At 38.9% G+C, this 19692-nt stretch overlaps 1 protein-coding gene across 1 annotated transcript in view; it reads right to left on the bottom strand.

Moving 5' to 3' along the window:
- Window positions 1–266: 266 nt before the first annotated feature.
- The window catches only part of rnaseh1 (ribonuclease H1), a 34933-nt gene continuing 15507 nt past the window's right edge, over window positions 267–19692 (bottom strand). The window contains exons 3-8 of the mRNA XM_059981986.1: window positions 13154–13336; window positions 10795–10894; window positions 6395–6449; window positions 4253–4337; window positions 2493–2617; window positions 267–1235 (exon numbers count right to left, since the gene is read on the bottom strand). Of these exons, the coding sequence (XP_059837969.1) occupies window positions 1149–1235; window positions 2493–2617; window positions 4253–4337; window positions 6395–6449; window positions 10795–10894; window positions 13154–13336 (635 nt within the window). The 3' untranslated portion in view covers window positions 267–1148. The remainder of the gene's footprint in view (window positions 1236–2492; window positions 2618–4252; window positions 4338–6394; window positions 6450–10794; window positions 10895–13153; window positions 13337–19692) is intronic.

The following is a 19692-nucleotide window of genomic DNA, read 5'->3' as shown; positions in this document are numbered from 1 at the left end:
TTTATAGTAATCTCTCATCTTGTCAAACAGCAATCAAATACAAGCCTCATTTATACATTGGGATTAGATTTTGGACTAATTGACCCAAATCAACAGAAGGTGTACTTAAACACAGCCTTCCAGCCAGTGCTTGAAAACTAATAACAAAGTACATCAGGATCATATTTCAATTGCGTCAGAAATAATTAAGACAATAAAAGTAGAATGTGCCGTTGAGTTATTTCATTATTGGGTTTGTGAACAAATAGAGCAAAAACTCCTTAAAATGTATGTACAAAACTAGAACAGAATTTATTCAGTGTAATCTTTGTTTTACAAAACAATCATATGCATAAACTGACAGTCTTGTTCTGGTCAGCTGCGCCATCTTGAAATTAAACATCTTGCAATCACCTTGTGTGAATTGATAATGTACAGAGGCACTCCTGCACTAAAATGGTCAATGCAAATGGGCATTAAAAAGTTGAGTCCAATTTACATTAAGACTAAAATGACTGTACACCAATCCAGATGTTAGAAATTGCTCATTAACTGTTCAAGTCAATGCACAAAAATTAATAATGCATACCTTTTTCTTTTAGAGCACCTTTGTCTAACACACTTGACACACTATTACAATGTATTATGATAAAAGGATCAAATCCCAGATGTGATGCCGTCATGGAAACATTTATTATGCAGGCACCAAGGGGATCAAGGAGGTAAAACTTTTATTAGTTGTTACTTACCTCAAATAAACAGCAAGCGTCTCAGAAAATCAAAGAACACCCAAATACAGACATGCAGTCCAGAGAGAATGAAAAATAAATTTGTTATGCTGATTTAAAATCAACCTTCATATTTCTATCAATACATTTTATTAGCAAGAAATCGCTATGATAGCAGTGGATATTGTAAATTCAGATATGTAATCTAGAATTTGAACCAACTGTTTGAAAATCATGGCCAGTAGATACAACAAATACGAACTGTCAACTCAGGATGGAACAGTAGGCCAAAGACTGCACGAGTGCATGGTTAAACAACTGTCAGCAATATGAAGCTTTACCGAAATAAAACAATTAAATTAACTTTGCTTGGTAAACATTTGATACACACACATGCTTTGTAGGATGGTACTCTGGATAGTGCATTCTTGAGTGTGATCATCAGCATAGTGGTTTAGATGCGCCGTCTTTTGCAAGACTGTCTGCTGCTTCATTTCCTGTGAAACCAGCATGACCTGGCACATGCATCTGAAATGAAGATCAAAAGATGCATTAAAGACAATATTCATATTTTAAACATTAAAAACATTTACCTCATGGCATTTCACTATTATCTTAAATCGTGTGCCAATTTATCACATGTTCTCAGGAATGTAACAGTCTCCCACTGCATGTATGGGCAATCAGCTGCCTCAAAAGGCAGATCCTTCTGTTTCAGAAAAATAAGACTTCACCACCTGATTTTAGCATTCTGGTCACCTTCTGTACAAAATTTAACAAAGAGAAGGGTGTAATGTGACAGTGGGAAAGTGCTCCTTCATCCAAGTTTCAATGCAGGAAGTTGAAAATCTTATCCAGCTTATGATAAAATGATAATAACATCATGAACTAATGATGATATCAGAAAATCTGTCCCTGGACTAGCACATAAAAGTATCAACATCACCACAAATAAGGCATGAGACAGCATCTCTACTTTCAAACGTTTACACAGATTTGGCATGTCACCAAATCTGTAACAAACTTTTAAAGGTACACAGTGAAGAGCATCCTAACAGGTAGCATCACAGCCCAGTATAGAAACACCAATGCCCAGGAATGGTAAGGGCAATACAAAGTGGTAGATACAGTCAAGTCCATCACAGGCAAAGCCCTACCCTCTGCTGAATACATTTACAAGAAAGCAGCATCCATCAAAGATCTCAACATTCAGTCTACACCATTTTCTCACTACTAGCATTGGGACGGGAGGTACAGAAGCCTTAGGACCCACACCACCAGGTTAAGGAACAATTATGCTAAACCAGGCTCCTGAACAAATGTAAATAACTTCATTCACCATTACTTTAAATTGACTCCATGATTCTACAACTGTTCAGTATTAATTTGCAGTTTTGCCTTTGTTTCCACATTGGTTGGTTGTCCGTCTTTGAGTTTAGCTTGTAAAATTGTTTTCATTTTTACTGTAAATGCTTGAAAAAAACTAATCTAAGTATAAAGTAACATAAACATACTTTGATAATAGATTTAAATATTAACATTTCAAAAGTTAATTGCAACCTTACATAAATGTGTACAGATTGCAATCAGTTAGTTCTTCATGACTCAATTGTCAGGATTTTGGAAATTCACAATGAGTATAACAAATAATTGAGGGATGTCCAGTTTTGTTAAGTCACTTCACCCTTAAATTGAACCCACCAGGGAAGGTGATAATAGAAAGGAAAGCATTGATTTGGAATCATTTTTCTTGGGGTTTGTCCAGAGAAATTAAAAGTTGCATACCCATTCGATATTGATACCAGAAGTCAATTTGTCAAGCCGTTTGAAGTCCTGTTTGTTGATTACAGATCCTCCTGAACTAAGCTTCCAACCATTAGACTTCCAGGATTTAATCCATTTTGTAATACCTAAAAGAACAAACTTTTATTTTAAAAAACCTTCCATGGTCTTAATGTCCCAGCTCCTTTGCAGTCAGAGAATAAATTTTATAAAGTGAGCACACATGCTTACTCTCACTGTGGCATGAGCAAAACCTCTCTCCCTTGTTAGTGACAGAGAGTGTGTGGCAGGTTGAATGGTGGTCTTCCATGTACCCTAGGTCAGAATCTCTTTGGTGGCTTTGCTATTCCGTGAATGGTGGGTGGTGGGGGCTGCTGATGCTTTTTGCTGAGGCAGGTGGGAGAGGGAGGGTTGAAGCTTTTGCATGGGGAAGGGGCGAGCTTTGAGGTTCTAAACTTTTCCTGTCATTCATTCTTTGGGGTTTTTCTTCTACTTAATGGATGTCTGCAAAGAGTTAGAATTTCAGGTTGTATACTGTATACATTCTGATATTAAATGGAACGATTGAAGCATTGAACGTAGCAAGAATCATGACAGCAAATTTGGAATGCAGTCCTTAGCATTAAATCAACCCAAGTGCATCTCTCATTACACTTCCCTCATCAGCAGAGGCAAAACATGCCAACAATGCAATTAGCATTAGCAGGTCATTCAACAGTATTAGAAAGCAGCAGAACCACAATCATGATCAAACTTCCCAAATCAGTGAAAAGCACACAGAAATTTCTATATAGTATACTTCTTTTTAATTGTTTTATTCAATTTTCAAATTTATTTACATAGAATAATATCTACCCTCCTCCTTCCCCTTAACCCTTCCCCCATACATACCCCTACCTAAAAAAAAACAGAAAAAAAAGTAAGAAAGACTGCCTGGATATCAGAAGGTCTCCACATGCTCCATGGGATTCAAAACAAATTTAATATATGTATTTGTTTCTTTCCCCAGAGGACCAACATCTTATCATTGGTGCACCTACATATTCAATCCTATCTTTTGTAAATAAGAGCGCCAAACACTCAAAAATGTATCATATTTATTCCTTAAATTATAAGTAATTTTTTCAAGTGGAATACAGCTAAATATTTCATTATTCCAACGATCCATACTTAAATACGAATCAGATTTCCAAGTAACTGCAATAGTCTTTTTGGCTACTGCCAATGCGATTTTTATAAATTCTTTCTGATACTTATTCAACTTAAGTTTTGGTTTTATCCCTTTAATGTCACCTAATAAAAATAATATTGGGTTATGTGGAAGTTGTGTTCCAATAATTTGTTCCAATAAAACTCTTAAATTTATCCAAAAAGGTTGAATTTTGAAAAAAGACCAAGTAGAAAGTAAGAAAGTACCAATTTCTTGATTACATCGAAAACATTGATCAGATAAGTTTGGGTTTAATCTATTTATTTTTTGCGGTGTAATATATAATTGATGTAAAAATTATGTTGTACTAATCTGAGTCAAACATCTATTGTATTTGTCATACTGTCGAGACATAGTCTTGACCAACTTGTTTCATTAATATTAATATTCAAATCTGTTTCGCACTTTTGTCTTGACTTATGGATTCCTTGTTTAAGTGTCTGTTTTTGAATCAGATTATACATAAAAGTAGTAATTTTTAAAATTTTTCCTTTTTGAATTAAAGTTTCAATTCAAGTCATTTCTAGTATACTAAATGAATTTAGTTACTCACCATTAATTGTAAACATGCTGTCAGTGAAAATAACCAGCTTTTCAATATTGAGTTCCTTTGCCTGTTCAATTGCCCGACAAGCAGCCTAACAAAAGAATTTTAAAAAATACAATAAATTGTTGTAACTTATGTTTAAAATATTTAAAATAGAGAATTGAAAGTATCATGGTTTGGTAGGGCAAGCTGAATATAAAGGCAGAGCAGCAGACTTAGCCCAATATATTATGGGCATATCCCTACACAGTCCTTGTGGAACTACCTCAAGGACAAAACTTTTATCAAAGGTTCCCCTCTGTCTGAGCCATGCCACTTCCTCACTGGATCCCTTCAGCCATTCAGTACTTGAACCAACCGGTACATTTCTAATCACTACAGCTGAGCAGCTCTATGACCACTATGCACTAAAATGGAATTTGTATTTTTTAAAAATTTATTTTTTGTGTAAAAATAGCGTAATTTGCTTTTCCTGTGAATAATACGCACATGCGAAGCTTCTACAAGCAAGTTTTCCTTGACATCATCCTTCACCCATGTGGCCCCCAAGGCTGTGTGCTTAGCCCACTGCTGTACACTCTGCTCACATACGAGAGCACAGCCAAACAGCCAAGTAATCACATTGTGAAGTTTGTTGATGACCTAACAGTGGTGGGGCTCATCAACAACAACAAGATGGCAAACAGATAAAAGATGGAAGAGCTCAAGGCCTGGACCCTCTTCTTCAATGTTAACGAGAAAAAAAGGTTATCAACTCCAGGAGAACTCGCACCACTCTTTACATGGGCAGCACAGTGGAAACTGCAGGCAATTTCAAACTCCTGGGAGTGCACATCTCACACAGCCTCTCATGGTTTCAAATCATACCCTATCCATTCAGAAAGCTCACCAACACCTCTATTTTTAAAAGGAGGCTGAAGTGAGCCAGACTACGCATATCTATACTCACATCCATTTACAGATGCACAGTGGCGAGCACCCTAACATGCTGCATCCCTGCATGGTATAGAAAGAGCACTGTAAAGGATAGTAAGGCTTTATAATGGGTAGTCAAAACTGTCCAACACATCACTGGCACCAGCCTGCCTGGAACACATGCACAGAAATGTGCTGGAAAACAGCCAGGAACCTCATGAAAATTCCTACGCACCCTGCTGATGGACAGCTTGTACCATCCCCATCAGGGAGGCTACATAGCATATACATCAGAACCACAAGACTCAAAAACAGTTGCTGTCCCCAAGCAGTAAGACTGACTAAAACCTCATACACTTATCCAGCCTTCCATCACCACTTTATCATTTCCTGTTAGAATTACTTATGTATTCCTGTGCCTTGCGTCACTTTATGGACATATAATGCATACAAGATATCCAATGTATTCATATTTTGTGTTCTTTAATCTTATTGTTCTTTTTGTGCTGCATTGGATCTGGAGTAACAATGTTTTTGTTCTCCTTTACCTTTGTGTACTGGAAATTATATTAAAGTGCTAAAGAAAAGGCTAGGTTGCTGCCCGATGCACCACAAAGCTTGGAGGAGAATAAAGCACAATGCAGAGTTTTCTTAAATAGGTGCATCACGAAGCATTTCAACATTATAGAGTCTAGTAAATTGGAGTGTGGAACAAGCTTCCAGTGCAAGTAGTGGATGCAGGTTTAATTTCAACATTTGAGAGAAATCTGGACAGGTACATTGATGGGAGGGGCATGGAAGGCAATGGTCCAGGTGCAGGTCAAAGGGACCAGGCAGATTAATAGTTTGGCATGGACTAGATGAGCTTGTTTCTGTGTTATAGTGTTCTATAATCCTATGGCATTGTGCAAAGATACATACCTACCTAAAGAGAATTATATTAAAAGCAATTTATGTATTTTCAGTATGTTTATTTTTCTTAACGTTAAATGACAATTTTAATCCTCTAATTATAATTCCTAGAGTAATCATATTTAAGTTAGGTATTATTTAATTTACAAGGAATGTTGAAAAGCCCCACTGCATGGAAATAAATGCAAACATCAAAACTTTCAGAATAACCTGAGCAGTGCCATGCATAACTGCTAGTCACTTAATGAAAAGTGTTATTTTTACCAGGCAGATAAGATTGTGCAACATTTTTATGTACATCTACTCACACAAAATACTCACAACTATTTCTGCTCTTTGATTGGTTTGTCTTCCTGAAAGTCGTTCACTCAAATTTCTGATGGAAGAAAGAATAATTAGCAGGAAACAGCACTGTGCAGCTTCAGAAAACCTCATGCCGCAGAATACCATTATATTTTCACGAGAAAGAAGAGTACTTTGCAGTGGAATCCATGGTGCGGTGCATTAAGAATCACAGGATACAGTGAAATTAAACTGGATATTATAAAATAATACTGATCACCTCTGAAGTTGTCTACATCTGGAAAGGTAGTCTTGGTTGTCAAACAAATCCAAAAACGAGTACTGTAGACTTACATGGCGAAGGTACTTGATGAAGTCCCATTTAAAAGATTAGTTAGCAAAGTTGAAACCTGATGAAATTACACGGTTTGGAGGATTATAAAACAGATGTAAAGGCAGAAAAACAAAATAACTGACTGTTGTTCTTCCAAACAAGAATAAAATTCTCATGGATCAGTGCCTGCACATGACTCAGACAAAAACTTAAATTTTGCAAAAAGCCTAAATATTTCAGGCTAATGAGACAGTAATAGCCTACACCTACACAGGCTGAAGAACAGACAAGGTAAAGGCAGACAGTTGGAAAAGCCAAATATAGATTGGGTGATTAGTTTGTGGATCACCTGCTCTCAATAAGTAGGAGTGACCCTCAATTTCTTGCAATTTTAATTCATCATCCCATTTCCACCTGTCTGTGCCTCCTGCACTCTCACAACAAAACCCACAGTAAATATGAGAAATAAAAACATTGGGGGAAAAGCAGCAGTGGATCCTTGCTTGAGAGGAATGCTGTTTCATTTGGCTGTATTCCTATGAAGGTTGACAGACAATTAAATTTGAACTTAGAGCAGCTGCTTTAAATTCTTGAACTTTAATACTTTAGCTGACCTACCTTGGGCCCAGCACCGTATGCAATCACAAGGAATAGATTACTTTCATAGAAAGTAAGGAAATTCAGCTTGACATTGGACACTACCTTCTACAGAAGTACTGTTGAAAGTATCCTGACTGACTGCATCATGGTCTAGGCAAGGTAACGTGAATGTGCAGGAACACACGAAGCTGTGAACACTGCCAAATATTCAGGACTGAAGTTCACAGAAGTGTGTCCACTACTATGAAGCCAGTCATCACTACATTTGATTCAGGAGCTAGCTAGTTGAAGGCAATTCTATTCAGCGCAGAGATGAGTAAGTATCACAGAGCAGCAAGCTGAACTGGCCCATCCCTCATTTCCAGCCTTGACACCCTGATCTTTTCAATCTGGCCTGGCACTTAGATAGTCCAAACTTCAAGTCATTCCTTGCTCTCAGACCTGGGTCCTGTTGCCTCGACTGGGTCTGTATCTGTCCTATCTTATTTAACCCAGCAGTGAAATTGATCAAAGCTTGGGTCTTTCTTTGCTCTCAGGCCCTGGGCCCTGCTGCCTCAACTCTGCCTTGCTTTGGTTCTGCCACATCAAATCATCTCCAAGTCCACTGCAGCAATGGCCAAATACAGTTTCATTTCCTAATCACTGGCTTGGGATTTCCTAAAGGTTAATTTGCAGGTTGAGTGTGTGGTGAGGAAGGCAAATGCAACATTAGCATTCATTTCAAGAGGACTAGAATATAAAAGCAAGGGATGTAATCCTGAGGCTTTATAAAACGTTAGTCAGACCACAGAGCAGTTTTGGGCCCCTTATCTAATGAAGGATGCTCTGGCATTGGAGAGGGTCCTGACAGAATTCACGAGAATGATTCCAGGAATGAAAGGGTTAAAGTATGAGGTGAGCTGATGGTTCTGGAACTGTATGTCCTGGCAGTTAGAAAAATTTGTTTTGGGGGGGTGGGGGGTGGAATTTGTCATTGAAACCTATTGAAAGATAGTAGATGTGGAAGAGGATGTTACCTATAGTGAGGGAGTCTGGGACCAGAAGGCACAGCCTCAGGAAATAAGGACATCCCTTTAGAACAGAGAGGAGCAATTGCTTTAGGCAGAGAGTAGTGCATCTGTAGCACTGCCATAGATGTGGACGCCAAGTCATGGGGTATATTTAAAGTAGAGCTTAACAAGTTCTTGATGTACATGAATGTCAAAGGTTATGGGGAAAAGGGAGAGATTGGAGTTGTGTGCGTGGTGGGGGAATAATGAATCAGCCAAGACAGCAGACTCAATGGGCTGAATGGCCTAATTCTGCTATGCCTCATAGACTTGATAGGAATAGACCATACTTTTCCTTAATGTGAGCAAATTCCATCTCAAATATTATTACCAATAATCACCCTACCACTAATCTGAAGTTCACTAGCCTGTAATTTTCTTATAATCTAAATTGCCCTTATTAAACAAAGGAAGAATATTGGTCATTCTCCAGTCTTCTGAGACTCCCTTGACGGCTGAAGTGGACACAAAATCAGGTACTGTCCTGCCTTGCTTCCCTCCAACCTGGGATAGGTGCCATCAGTCATTGAGGACTTATCTACCTTAATATTCAGAGACTCAGCTTCACCTTTTTAATAATCAACATACCCCTCTCATCTCAGCACATCCACCTCCTTAGGGAATACTGATCCAAAATGCTAAAATAGTACATTGCCTACATTGCCACTTCCTCAAGCTCAGGGCATAGATTCCCTTCTTAGTCCTTGTTTAGACCTACCTTCTTCTTAGCTACCTTTTTGTTATAAATATATTGGCATTTTTCTTTATTTTACTTGTCACGGACATTTGGAGCAACACAAACTTCTGGAAGACACATTAGGTCAGGCAGCATCTATGGAGGGAAAAATAACAGATAGCATTTCAGGTCAAAACCCTTCATCAGGAGTGCAAGAGGGCAGAAACCATTGGGAAAACAAGAGGAGGAGCATGAGCTCATATGTGATAGGTGAATTCAGTGAGGAGAGAAGGCAGACAGATGGGTGATGAAGGGAAGGGAAAGAGGGGAGAAGCTGGGGGGTGATAGGTGGAAGAGGCAAAGGGCTGAAAAAGCAAAGGACAGTACACCATGGAATAAGGGTGGAGTTAGGGAACCAGAGAGGAACGTGAAGGTGATGGTTATGAAACTGAGATAAAAAAGGAAAGAAGGGGGTAAAGTGGCCCACTGGGGTAGGGGGGGTTTGAAAAAGAGGGATGTGGTTACTCAAAATAAGAGAAATTCATGTTGATACCATCAGGTTGGAGGCTACCAATACAATACAAGATGTTGCTCCTCCAATCTGCATCCGGCCTCAACGTGACAGGAGAGAGCAGACCACGGACAGATATGTCAGTGTGGAAATGGGAAGTGGAATTAAAATGGCTGGCCACTGGGAGATCCTCCTTAGGACCTTGAATGGGAGATAGAATAGGGGTAAATGCCACATTTAGCACGATTGCAGGAATAATTGTTTGGAGGGGTATCAGTGGGGAGCGAAGAGTGGACAAGGGAGTTGTGGAGAAGGGAAGGGAGGCAAAGATGCGCCCAATGCTGGAATCATGTTGGAGATGGAGGACTTGTGGAGAATGACGTGTTGTATGCAGAGGTTTGTGGAGTGGTAGGCAAGGGTGGGGGGGGGGGGGGGGAATAGAGAAGAGAGGAAAGAAAAAAAAAGTTTTATCAAGGATCTTCACTCATCCACTACAACAGCTAGGATCTCCTGGCGGCTAGGCATTTTAATTCCACTTCCCGTTCCCAAAATGGAATGGGAAATGGAGTTAAAACATCTGACCACCCAGGAGATCATGGCTGCTCATGGCCTCCTCCTCAGCCAACAGCCAGGTGTAGATTGGAGGAGCAATACTTCATATTCCATCTTGGTAATCTCCAACCTGTCCACGTCAAGAGCAATTTCTCTAACTTCCTGTTACCTTTCCCCTATTTCCTCCCCCTCCCACTGCCCTTCCCCCGTGGCCCATTTACCCCTTCTCCTGACAAAGGGTCTCGGCCCAAAACGTCGACAGTGCCTCTCCTTATAGATGCTGCCTGGCCTGCTGTGTTCCACCAGCATTTTGTGTGTTGTTTTACCCCTTCTTTTTCCCCTATTAGGGCTCATGACATGGCCATCATTTCCAAATTCTTCCCTCTGGTTCCCTTCTTCCCTTTATTCCATCATTAACTGTCTCTCCTATCCAATTCCATTTCCCTCTTCACCAATCACCTCCCAGCTTCTCACATCATCACCTTAATGTCCTTGCTATCCAAGATACCTGAACCTTGCCATCGCTGTCATACACATGCACAAATACACGTGCACACGTTTCAGGTCAACAATTCTGATGAAGAGACCTGAATTGAAATGTTAAGACTTTCTCTTTCTATGAATCTTTTTGCTGTACTGTGTTTCTAACTTTTAAAAGCTTTTTAAAAACCACTAAAATTTTAAAATGATTTTTTTTTAATGAAGTTCATTACTTACAGGGAGTGACCAGGCCCCCAGTACACACCGATTCCTGCTCGAGATTGTTTCTTTCCGTTACTTGTACAGCAGCCATCAGTATAAACCGCAACAGCATCTCCTGGACGTAAAAGCAGAAGCATTTATTTTATCCAAAGAATGTTTGCTGCCTTAACAGACCAGTATTATTTAGTTATTCCCAATATTAATGTTAAACTTCTTGAGCTAAATTCCAGCAAATTTACTGTATCAAATTAGTTGATTAGAGTGAAAACGCAATCCAAACTGAAGAATTAAATACCAGGAAAGGTGACCCTAGCCTTGATAAAAATCATTTTAGAAATTTCTTGAATAATATGTTACAGTCTTTTCCGAAATTATGTCTAATGGACATTACGGAAAAAATTTTAGCTCTGAATCCTTGCCGGAAGGGTTTAGTAGCCATAATTTATAATATGATCATGAAAATACAGCCAGAAGTATCAGAAAAAATTAAGAAGGAATGGGAAAAAGAACTTCATTGTCTTATACCCACTGAGCAGTGGGAGAAAATTTTACAATTAGTCAATTCTTCCTCTATTTGTGCTAAACATGCCCTAATACAATTTAAGGTTGCACATAAGGCTCACATGTCCAAGGATAAACTTGCTCGATTTTACTCTCATGTTAATCCAACCTGTGACAGATGTCATTCTGAAGTCGCTTCATTGACCCACATGTTTTGGTCTTGCCCTTGTTTACAAAATTATTAGAAAGATATTTTCGGTACTATTTCAACAGTTCTGAATATCAAATAGCAACCGCATCCTATTACTGCAATTTCGGTTTACCAGTGGTGGATAATAGTTGTAACCCCCCTCAGCTCGACGGATGATTGCATTTGTTACATTAATGGCTAGAAGATCTATCCTATTGAACTGGAAAGAAATTAATCCTCCAACTATGTTTCAGTGGTTTTCTCAAACTATCTCTTGTTTGAGCTTAGAAAAAATTAGAAGTGTTGTCTTTGATCCTTCAGTTAAATTTGAAGAAACCTGGAGACCATTTATTCAACATTTTCACATGAGCTAAACTGATTTTTCCTAAACCTTACTTTCATTATCCTTAATTATTTGGATGGAGGTACGGAGTTACTGACGCTGCTGTGTATATTTGACATAATGCAATGGCCCACGTTAGTTTTGTTTTCTTTCTTGGGGGGGGGGTATTTTCTCGTATTACTATGAGTTTGGGAGGTTATTATTTATATATATGTGGATTATCATCTATTTGAATGTATACTTAATCTATTAATTATGTACTCTCAAACTCTCTGTATTCATGTTTCATTTATGTTTGTTTAAAATTAATTAAAAAATCTAAAAAGAAAAGAAGAAAATAAAATCATTTTAAGGAGCACCTTAAGTAGATTAAAGTCTTGGTGTAGAAATTCTGCACCAAGGTCTGCATAGGTGGATGAGATCAAGAAAGCAGGATTAACAATGTTCTGCTAACAAGATTAGAGATGAGGAGACAATGAATTTAAACACAGATGAGATTTTAAATCTGAAGCATTGTGTAACTAGGGGCTGCCATGATTGAGCAAGGAAAAGTTTGATACTGAGGTTAATTATATTTGGTGGGGTATTTAAAGCAGGCACTGTTTCAAGATTTCATTTACTTACACATTTAACAAATGATAAAGAAAATTAATTTCAAATAAATTAAACTGCCATGAACAGCTCATAGGTTTTAAAATTATAGCACTGCTGAACGAACAAACGGACAGTTATTGCCGTCAAGTGCCAGTTTATGGGTGTACGTCTGCACCAATCAAAAATGAATTCAGGCTGATGGGACAAAATACATAACTGAAGAATTTTGTATTTTGTGGTCACTTAAGATCACAGTAAAACAAGAGACAATTGTATACATTTAGTATCCCAGTCTTACCAAAAGATTAAAAACATTTCTACTTCCACTTCCATCTATTTTCCAATTGCTTTGATATTCTGCATCTAAAAGTAGTCACTAAATTTATTCTCTCTACCTGCTTACAACCATCAATAATTTCAGCTTCATAACAAAGGGAAAAAGTACTAATGTTTAGAATGTTTTAACTGGCAAACTGGTAACAACATCGATAACTTTTTTTTCCCAAAGTAGTTCACTAATCACTCAAACAGAAAATATTGAAACAAACTGCAAATAATGGAAAGCAATAAATATGCATGAATATATCATCTCATTTTCAATATTCACATTGGTAAATGGAACTTAAACATTTATTTTCTTAGAATTTTAACATTAACATAGTAAAAGATAACATCTAATCAAAGAAACAACTTTAATATCATGTATACATGACCAATACAACGAAGTACACAATACATTTACCTACCCATATATGTGAATTTATGTTCTGAGTCAATGAACGGTTTTGTACTTTTGAACCTTTTGCTGCATGGCTCATCCTCATTGTCGTCGTCGTCATCATCATCATCAGACAAATCAAGCAAATGTTTAAGCCCACCACAGTTCTGTTGTTCAGACTCATCAGCAGACTTCCTTTGGCCACCACATTCTAAAAGTTTCAAATAAATGATCAGCTTTTCAGAAGCCAAGGAAAGGATGTACATTTCAAAATGTGATTCTCCAGAAATACTATTCAGTTGTAAGATAGAAATAAGATTCAGAATAGTGATAATTAATGGCATAAAATATAAACAGCAGATTGCACCATTTTAAGGATGTTTACAGAAAACGAAAGTAGTAATCAAAGTGTACACTAGAGTACTTACAGCCATGCCTCAACTCCCACTTTAATATCATGAAGCAGAGAAAAGGAAGTGAATTACAAAATATTGTGGATCAAAGAAGACAGACCCCAAGCTCAAGCAAGCAAACTTTATCCATGATTTCAGGAGTACTGTATCTCAGACTGAAAAGGCAAGATGTGATTGAAACAAAAGTCTGAGCTCAACTTTCTGGTATCGATGCAGCAACCATATGCCACATCACCAGTCCTAGATTTGATTAACTGCGGAATGGCACTATTGCTTCTATATTAGAGATGATAAATAGTCTCCCAAATGTCACTAATGTATCTGCTTCTAACACTAGCCTGGCAATGCATTCCAGAAACGTACTCTTTAAAAAAAACCTACCTTTGACACCGCCTCCACCCCCGCCTGTACGTTCCTTCGATCACCTTACATTATGGCTTCCTTTATCAGCCATTGCCACAGTGGGGAAAAGGTGCTGGCTGTCCAATCTAAAACAAACCTTTTATATTTTATATACGTCTATCAAGTCATCTCTCACCATCCTTCACTCCAAAGTGAAAAGCCTCATAATAAATGCTCTCTAATCCAAACATCCTGGCAAACCTCCTCTGCATTCTCAACCTTCCAATAATGAGGCGGCCAGTACCGAACACTGATCTAACCAGAAATTTAAAGAGCTGCAATATAACCTTCTGTATCTTGAACTTAATCCCCCCATCTAAATGAAAACAAACACACACCTTCTTAACAACCCTATTAACTTGCACCCCAATATCCCTCAGTTCCTCTACATTGCTAAGAACTCTATTTTGCTCAGAAATCCTGTACTCTGCCTTCTTGTTCAGCCTTTCTGAAGTGAATCACTTCACACTTTTCCAGATGAAACACCATCTGCCACTTCTCAGCCTAGCTCTACATCCTATCAATGTCCCATTGTAAACTACAACAACCTCCATGTCATCTGCAAACTTACTAACCCACACATCTACTCCCTCATCCCAGCCGTATACGCAAATCACAGTGAGCAGGGGTCCCAAAACAGATCCTTGTATAACAACAAACATCATGGATGTCCCACAACCAGGTTTCCACTGATTTTCTGAATGTGCCTAAAATGGGTAACTTGTTGAATACCCTACTAAAATTCCATATACACTACATCCGTCAATTTGGTTTGTCACTTCCTTGAAGTCGTTAATCAGGCTTGAGAGGCACAAACTGACCCTAGCAGAGGCATGTTGACTATACCTAATCAGACTATGCTTTTCCAAATGTTCATACATCTCGTTCTCCAATAGTTTGCCCACTCACTGGTCTACAATTCCCAGGATTATCCCTTCCCTGAACAATTTAACATACAACACCCTCTAATCTTCTGGTACTGCTCCCATGCCCATGCAAAGATAATCACCAAAGGCACAGTAATCTCTGCCCTTACTTCCTGTAGTAACCTGGGTAGATCCTGTCCCACCCTATGATATTATCCTAAGAATATGTACACAACGCTGGAAGAACTCAGCAGGTCAGGCTGGGGGGGGGGGGGGGGAGGAGAGAGAGGGCTGAAGCCCTGTAATAGAGATAGGGGAGGGGGAAGGGCTAGAGGCGCCAGGTGGAGAACCAATCAGAGGAAGGCTTCAGCCCTCTCTTCCCCCCCATTTCTGATGAAGGGTCTCGGCCCGAAACGTTGGCTACTCTTTTCTCACGGATGCTGCCTGACCTGCTGAGTTCTTCCAGCGTCGTGTACGTATTCTTTGATCCACAGCATCTGCAGTTGTAATTTTGTGTTTTGATATTATCCTAATGTTTTTTCAGAAGTTTCAGACATCCTCTTTCTTAAACTTGACATGTTCCAGCATAATAACTTGCTGTACACTGATCTCACTATTGGCAAGGTCCCTCTCACTGCTGAATACTGAAGCAAAGTACTCATTGAGCACCTTCCCTACCTCCTCCAACTTCATGCATATTTCTTCTTACCCATAATTGGTCCGACCCTCACTCTAGTAATCCAACTTTTCTTCACATACATGTTGAACACCTTGGGGTTTTTCCTTGATCCAACTTGTCAATCCTTTGCCCTTCTAGTTCTAAGTCCCTTCTTCTAGTCCTTATTGGCTACTGTGTAAATCTCCAGAGCCCGATCTGATCCTTGCTTCCTTAACCTTGTATGCTTCCTTCTTCCTCTTACCTAGATGTTCCACATCTCATCAACCATGGTTCTTTCACACTACTAGCCTTTTTGCTGCCTCAATGGGACAAAGCCATCTAGAATCCCATGCAAGTGCAGCCTTAATAATCTCTACATTTCCATTGTGCATTTCCCAGAGTACATCTGTTCCAAATTTATGGCAAGTTTCTAACTAATAGCATTATAATTCACCCACTCCCCAACCCAATTAAATACTTTCCAATACCATCTGCTTCTATCTTTGTCCAAGGTTATGCTAAAAGTCAGGGATTTGTGGTCACTGTCTCCCACATGCTTACCCACCAAGAGGTTCTATCACCTGACCAGGTTTATCACAAGGTACTAGATCCAGTAATGGCTTCTCCTCTGGTCAGCATGTCCACAAATTGTGTTAGGAAGCTTTTGTGGACACACCAAACAAATTCTGCTTTATTAGTAATGATTTTTATTTATAAATACCAGATTTATGTTAAAATTAGTTTAAAAACTGGAGCAAATTAAACAAGCTAAATTAAATGATCTCCATGTATCCCATAGCTTGATTCATTCAAGTGACAGATATAGATATATAGGTCAGATCAAAATATTATTCTTTACAAAAATCACTTTTATCAAAAGCTTTGTAATAATCAGAAGAATATGCAAGGCATATTCCAATATTTTTATCTGTGGATTAATGCTCCCATCATCCCATTTAAGCATTGTCTTCTCAAATTCTCAGTCATACAATATAGAACCTCCACATACTAATAAAGAATCTTCGTCTAAACCATCTATTTACTCAAGATAATTAATGAGCAGCACTCAGAATATATATATGATTATGTCCTGCAACTACAATTTAAAACTTTGGAAAATTAAGTTAAACTGAATTTAAGGATTTTTTCCAAATCTCTTGTATTTTCTTATTTTTCAAACTGTAGACGACTTACATTTTTCTTTTATTTACCAAAAATGTATCAGTTAATGCTGCCAGCATACACTCAGTAGCCATTTTATTAGGTACACCTCATTAATGCAAATATCAAATCAGCCAATCATGTGGCAGCAACTCGATGCACAAAAACAAGCAGACACAATCAAAAGGTTCAGTTGTACAAACCAAACGAACAGGAAAGAAATGTGATCTATATAACTTTAACAATGGAATGATTGTTGGTGCCACACGGGATGGCTGAGTATCTCAAAAATTGTTGATCATCTGGGATTTTCCATGCATAATAGACTCTAGAACAGGGGTCAGCAACCTTTTCGCCTCTGTGGGCTGGACTGCACATTAATGAGTGGACGGTGGGCCAGATAAATGCCATAAAAAACATGAAATATGGGAAATGTCCATTTAAATACATCTAGTTATGTTTTGCCTCAAATTAATGAATAATGCATGCTACAAAATCATTTGTGCTTAACCAAGGGTGCCAATTAGTAATCAAAGAACTCAGTTTAGTTGCAATTTAATTTAATTAAGGAATCTTTTGAATCTATTAAAAGGAGACAAAGAATCTTTAAACATAAAACGTATGAACATGATGCATTGAATGGTGGTAAATTAAGTATAATAAAAAATAAATTTTTAATGCAAACAGTTGATAAATGAATGTGAAACTTGTTGCTGTTTGTTGCTTGAAAGCTTCTCGATATTGGGTCAGACTTGTTGATGCCAAAAGCAAGACGTTACCCAGATGGGCATCAGTCAATTTTGCTCTCAAATGGTTCTTGGTGCGCTTCATTTTTGAAAATAATTGCTCACACAGATAAGTGCTGCCAAACAATGATGCCATTTTTTTTTGCATGGTCCACTAAGTTAGGATACTTCCCACTTGGATGAATATATTTTCTATAGAAGCCAAGCACTGACATACCTTCAGAATGAAATTTTGATCTCAATAGGTCGTCACAGTGCATCTCAATCAATTCCATTTGAAGAATTTCTGATGCATTGTCCACTTTCACATCAAATGGAGTAGCAACAGCTTGAACTCATTTGCATGCAAGCAAAAATCAGCAAAACGAGATGAAAACTCTCTTCTCGATTCTTGGACAATATTCACAAAAATGTCTGGATCTTGAGCTTTACTTTTTTTTGAAAAATGGGAAAATGTGCACAATTTCCCTTTTGAAGCTGGTACTCCCACAATTTTTAACATCTGCTGACATTGCTGCAACTTGCCGTATGATCGTTCTTGCTGACAGGCTGATAGATGCAAATAAAGATTTCTTTTCAGGACAATATCCACCACTGCCAGTAAACATTCTTTGACAAACCATGCATCTGTAAAAGGCTTCATCTTTTCTGCAATATGTTTTGAGACTTCGTAGCTGGCAGGGGTATTTCCTTCACTTTCACTGCTTTTCTTGGCAAAATATGACATTTGTTTTCCAAAACTAGCTTTCATTTACTCAACTTCATCTTTTCTTGCTTGCCCCGTAAACTTGTTAAAATTTCCACTATGGCGGGTCTCATAATGTCACCTGATATTTGCCACCTTCTTCACAGCAAGATTTTCTAGGCAAATGAGACAAACTGGTTTCCCAGCTTGCTCAGTGAAGAAGTAATCTAGTGTCCAAGTGTCTTGGAAATTTCAGCACTCAGTGTCAATCTTCCTGCGTTTTGCATTCACTGCCATTGGAATTTTTTTCTTCGATTTTATTTCAAAACGTGAGTTATTCAACAAGTATCATAGCACATGTAAATATCTGGATATTTAGCGTGGTTTCTTGTTAAAACACAGTGACACTGTTTCTGTTTACAAATTTGAACAATCCCATCTGAAAAACTGCGCATGCAGAGTGTATCTAATACATATGAATAAGTAAGTCTGCCTTCCCGTAATTCATATATACCAGTGGAAAATTATTTCCACTTCTTGCAAGCCATGAATCATGAATCCAACCTAAAAAATGGACTTCTGCTACTTCAACACACACAAACTGATGGAGGAACTCAGCAGACTAGGCCGCATCGATGGGAAAAAGTACAGTTGATGTTTTGGGCTGAAACTCTTTGGCATGACTTGAGGGAAAAAAAGCCGAGGAGCAGATTTAAAAAGGTGGGAGGAAGGGGAGAGAGAACTACCAGGTGATAGGTGAAACCTGGAGGGGGAGGGATGAAGCAAGAGCTGGGAAGCTGATTAGTGAAAGAGACAAAGGCCATGGAAGAAAGAAAAAGGGGGGTGCGGCAGTGGAGCACCGGAGGGGGGTGATGGGCAAGCAAGGAGATGAGGTGAGAGGAAAATGGAGAAGTTGGGGGGCATGACCAAAAGTTTGAGAAATTGATGTTTATGCCGTCAGGTTGGAGGCTACCCAAACGGAATACATGGTGTGATTCCTCCAACTGATGTGTAGCCTTATCACAACAGTGGAGGAACCCATGGATGGACACACCGTAATGGGAATCGGAAGTGGAATTAAAATTGGTGACCACTGAGAGATCCCGCTTGTTCTGGTGGACAAAGCATAGATGCTCGGCGAAGCAATCTCCCAATCCATGTCGGGTCTCACTGCTATACGGGAGGCCACACCGGGAGAACTGAACACAGTAAGTGACCCCAACTGACTCACAGGTGAAGAGCCACCTCATCTGGAAGGACTATTTAGGGTCTTGAATGGTAGTGAGGGAAGTTGGTTTGTTTGTTTTTTTAAAAAAAAGTGTGTCGCACCAGACAGTCAGCTATTCTTGTCAGGCATGTGGTGTCAGGATTGGTCTCCTTTCAGATTAACTGGGTCATGATGTGAACGTTCCTGACTCGACTCTTCTTTTTTTAACGAGGCCGAGTGGCTAGCTTGACGCTTAACCCAAGCCCGGATGGAAAGCGCGCTTGGGGGTGGCCCGACTTGGATTAGAACTCGGGAGCCTTCACTCCGGAGTCCGGCGCCGATGCCACTGCGCCATCAGCTGGCCATGAGGGAGGTGGTGTAGGGGCAGGTGTAGCAGTTATTCTGCTTTCAAGGTGTCACATCGGGAGC

The sequence above is a fragment of the Hypanus sabinus genome, chromosome 10 (assembly GCF_030144855.1).
Source record: "Hypanus sabinus isolate sHypSab1 chromosome 10, sHypSab1.hap1, whole genome shotgun sequence".
In the NCBI taxonomy this organism is placed as follows: domain Eukaryota; kingdom Metazoa; phylum Chordata; class Chondrichthyes; order Myliobatiformes; family Dasyatidae; genus Hypanus; species Hypanus sabinus.
This window is presented reverse-complemented; position numbering and strand designations above follow the sequence as displayed.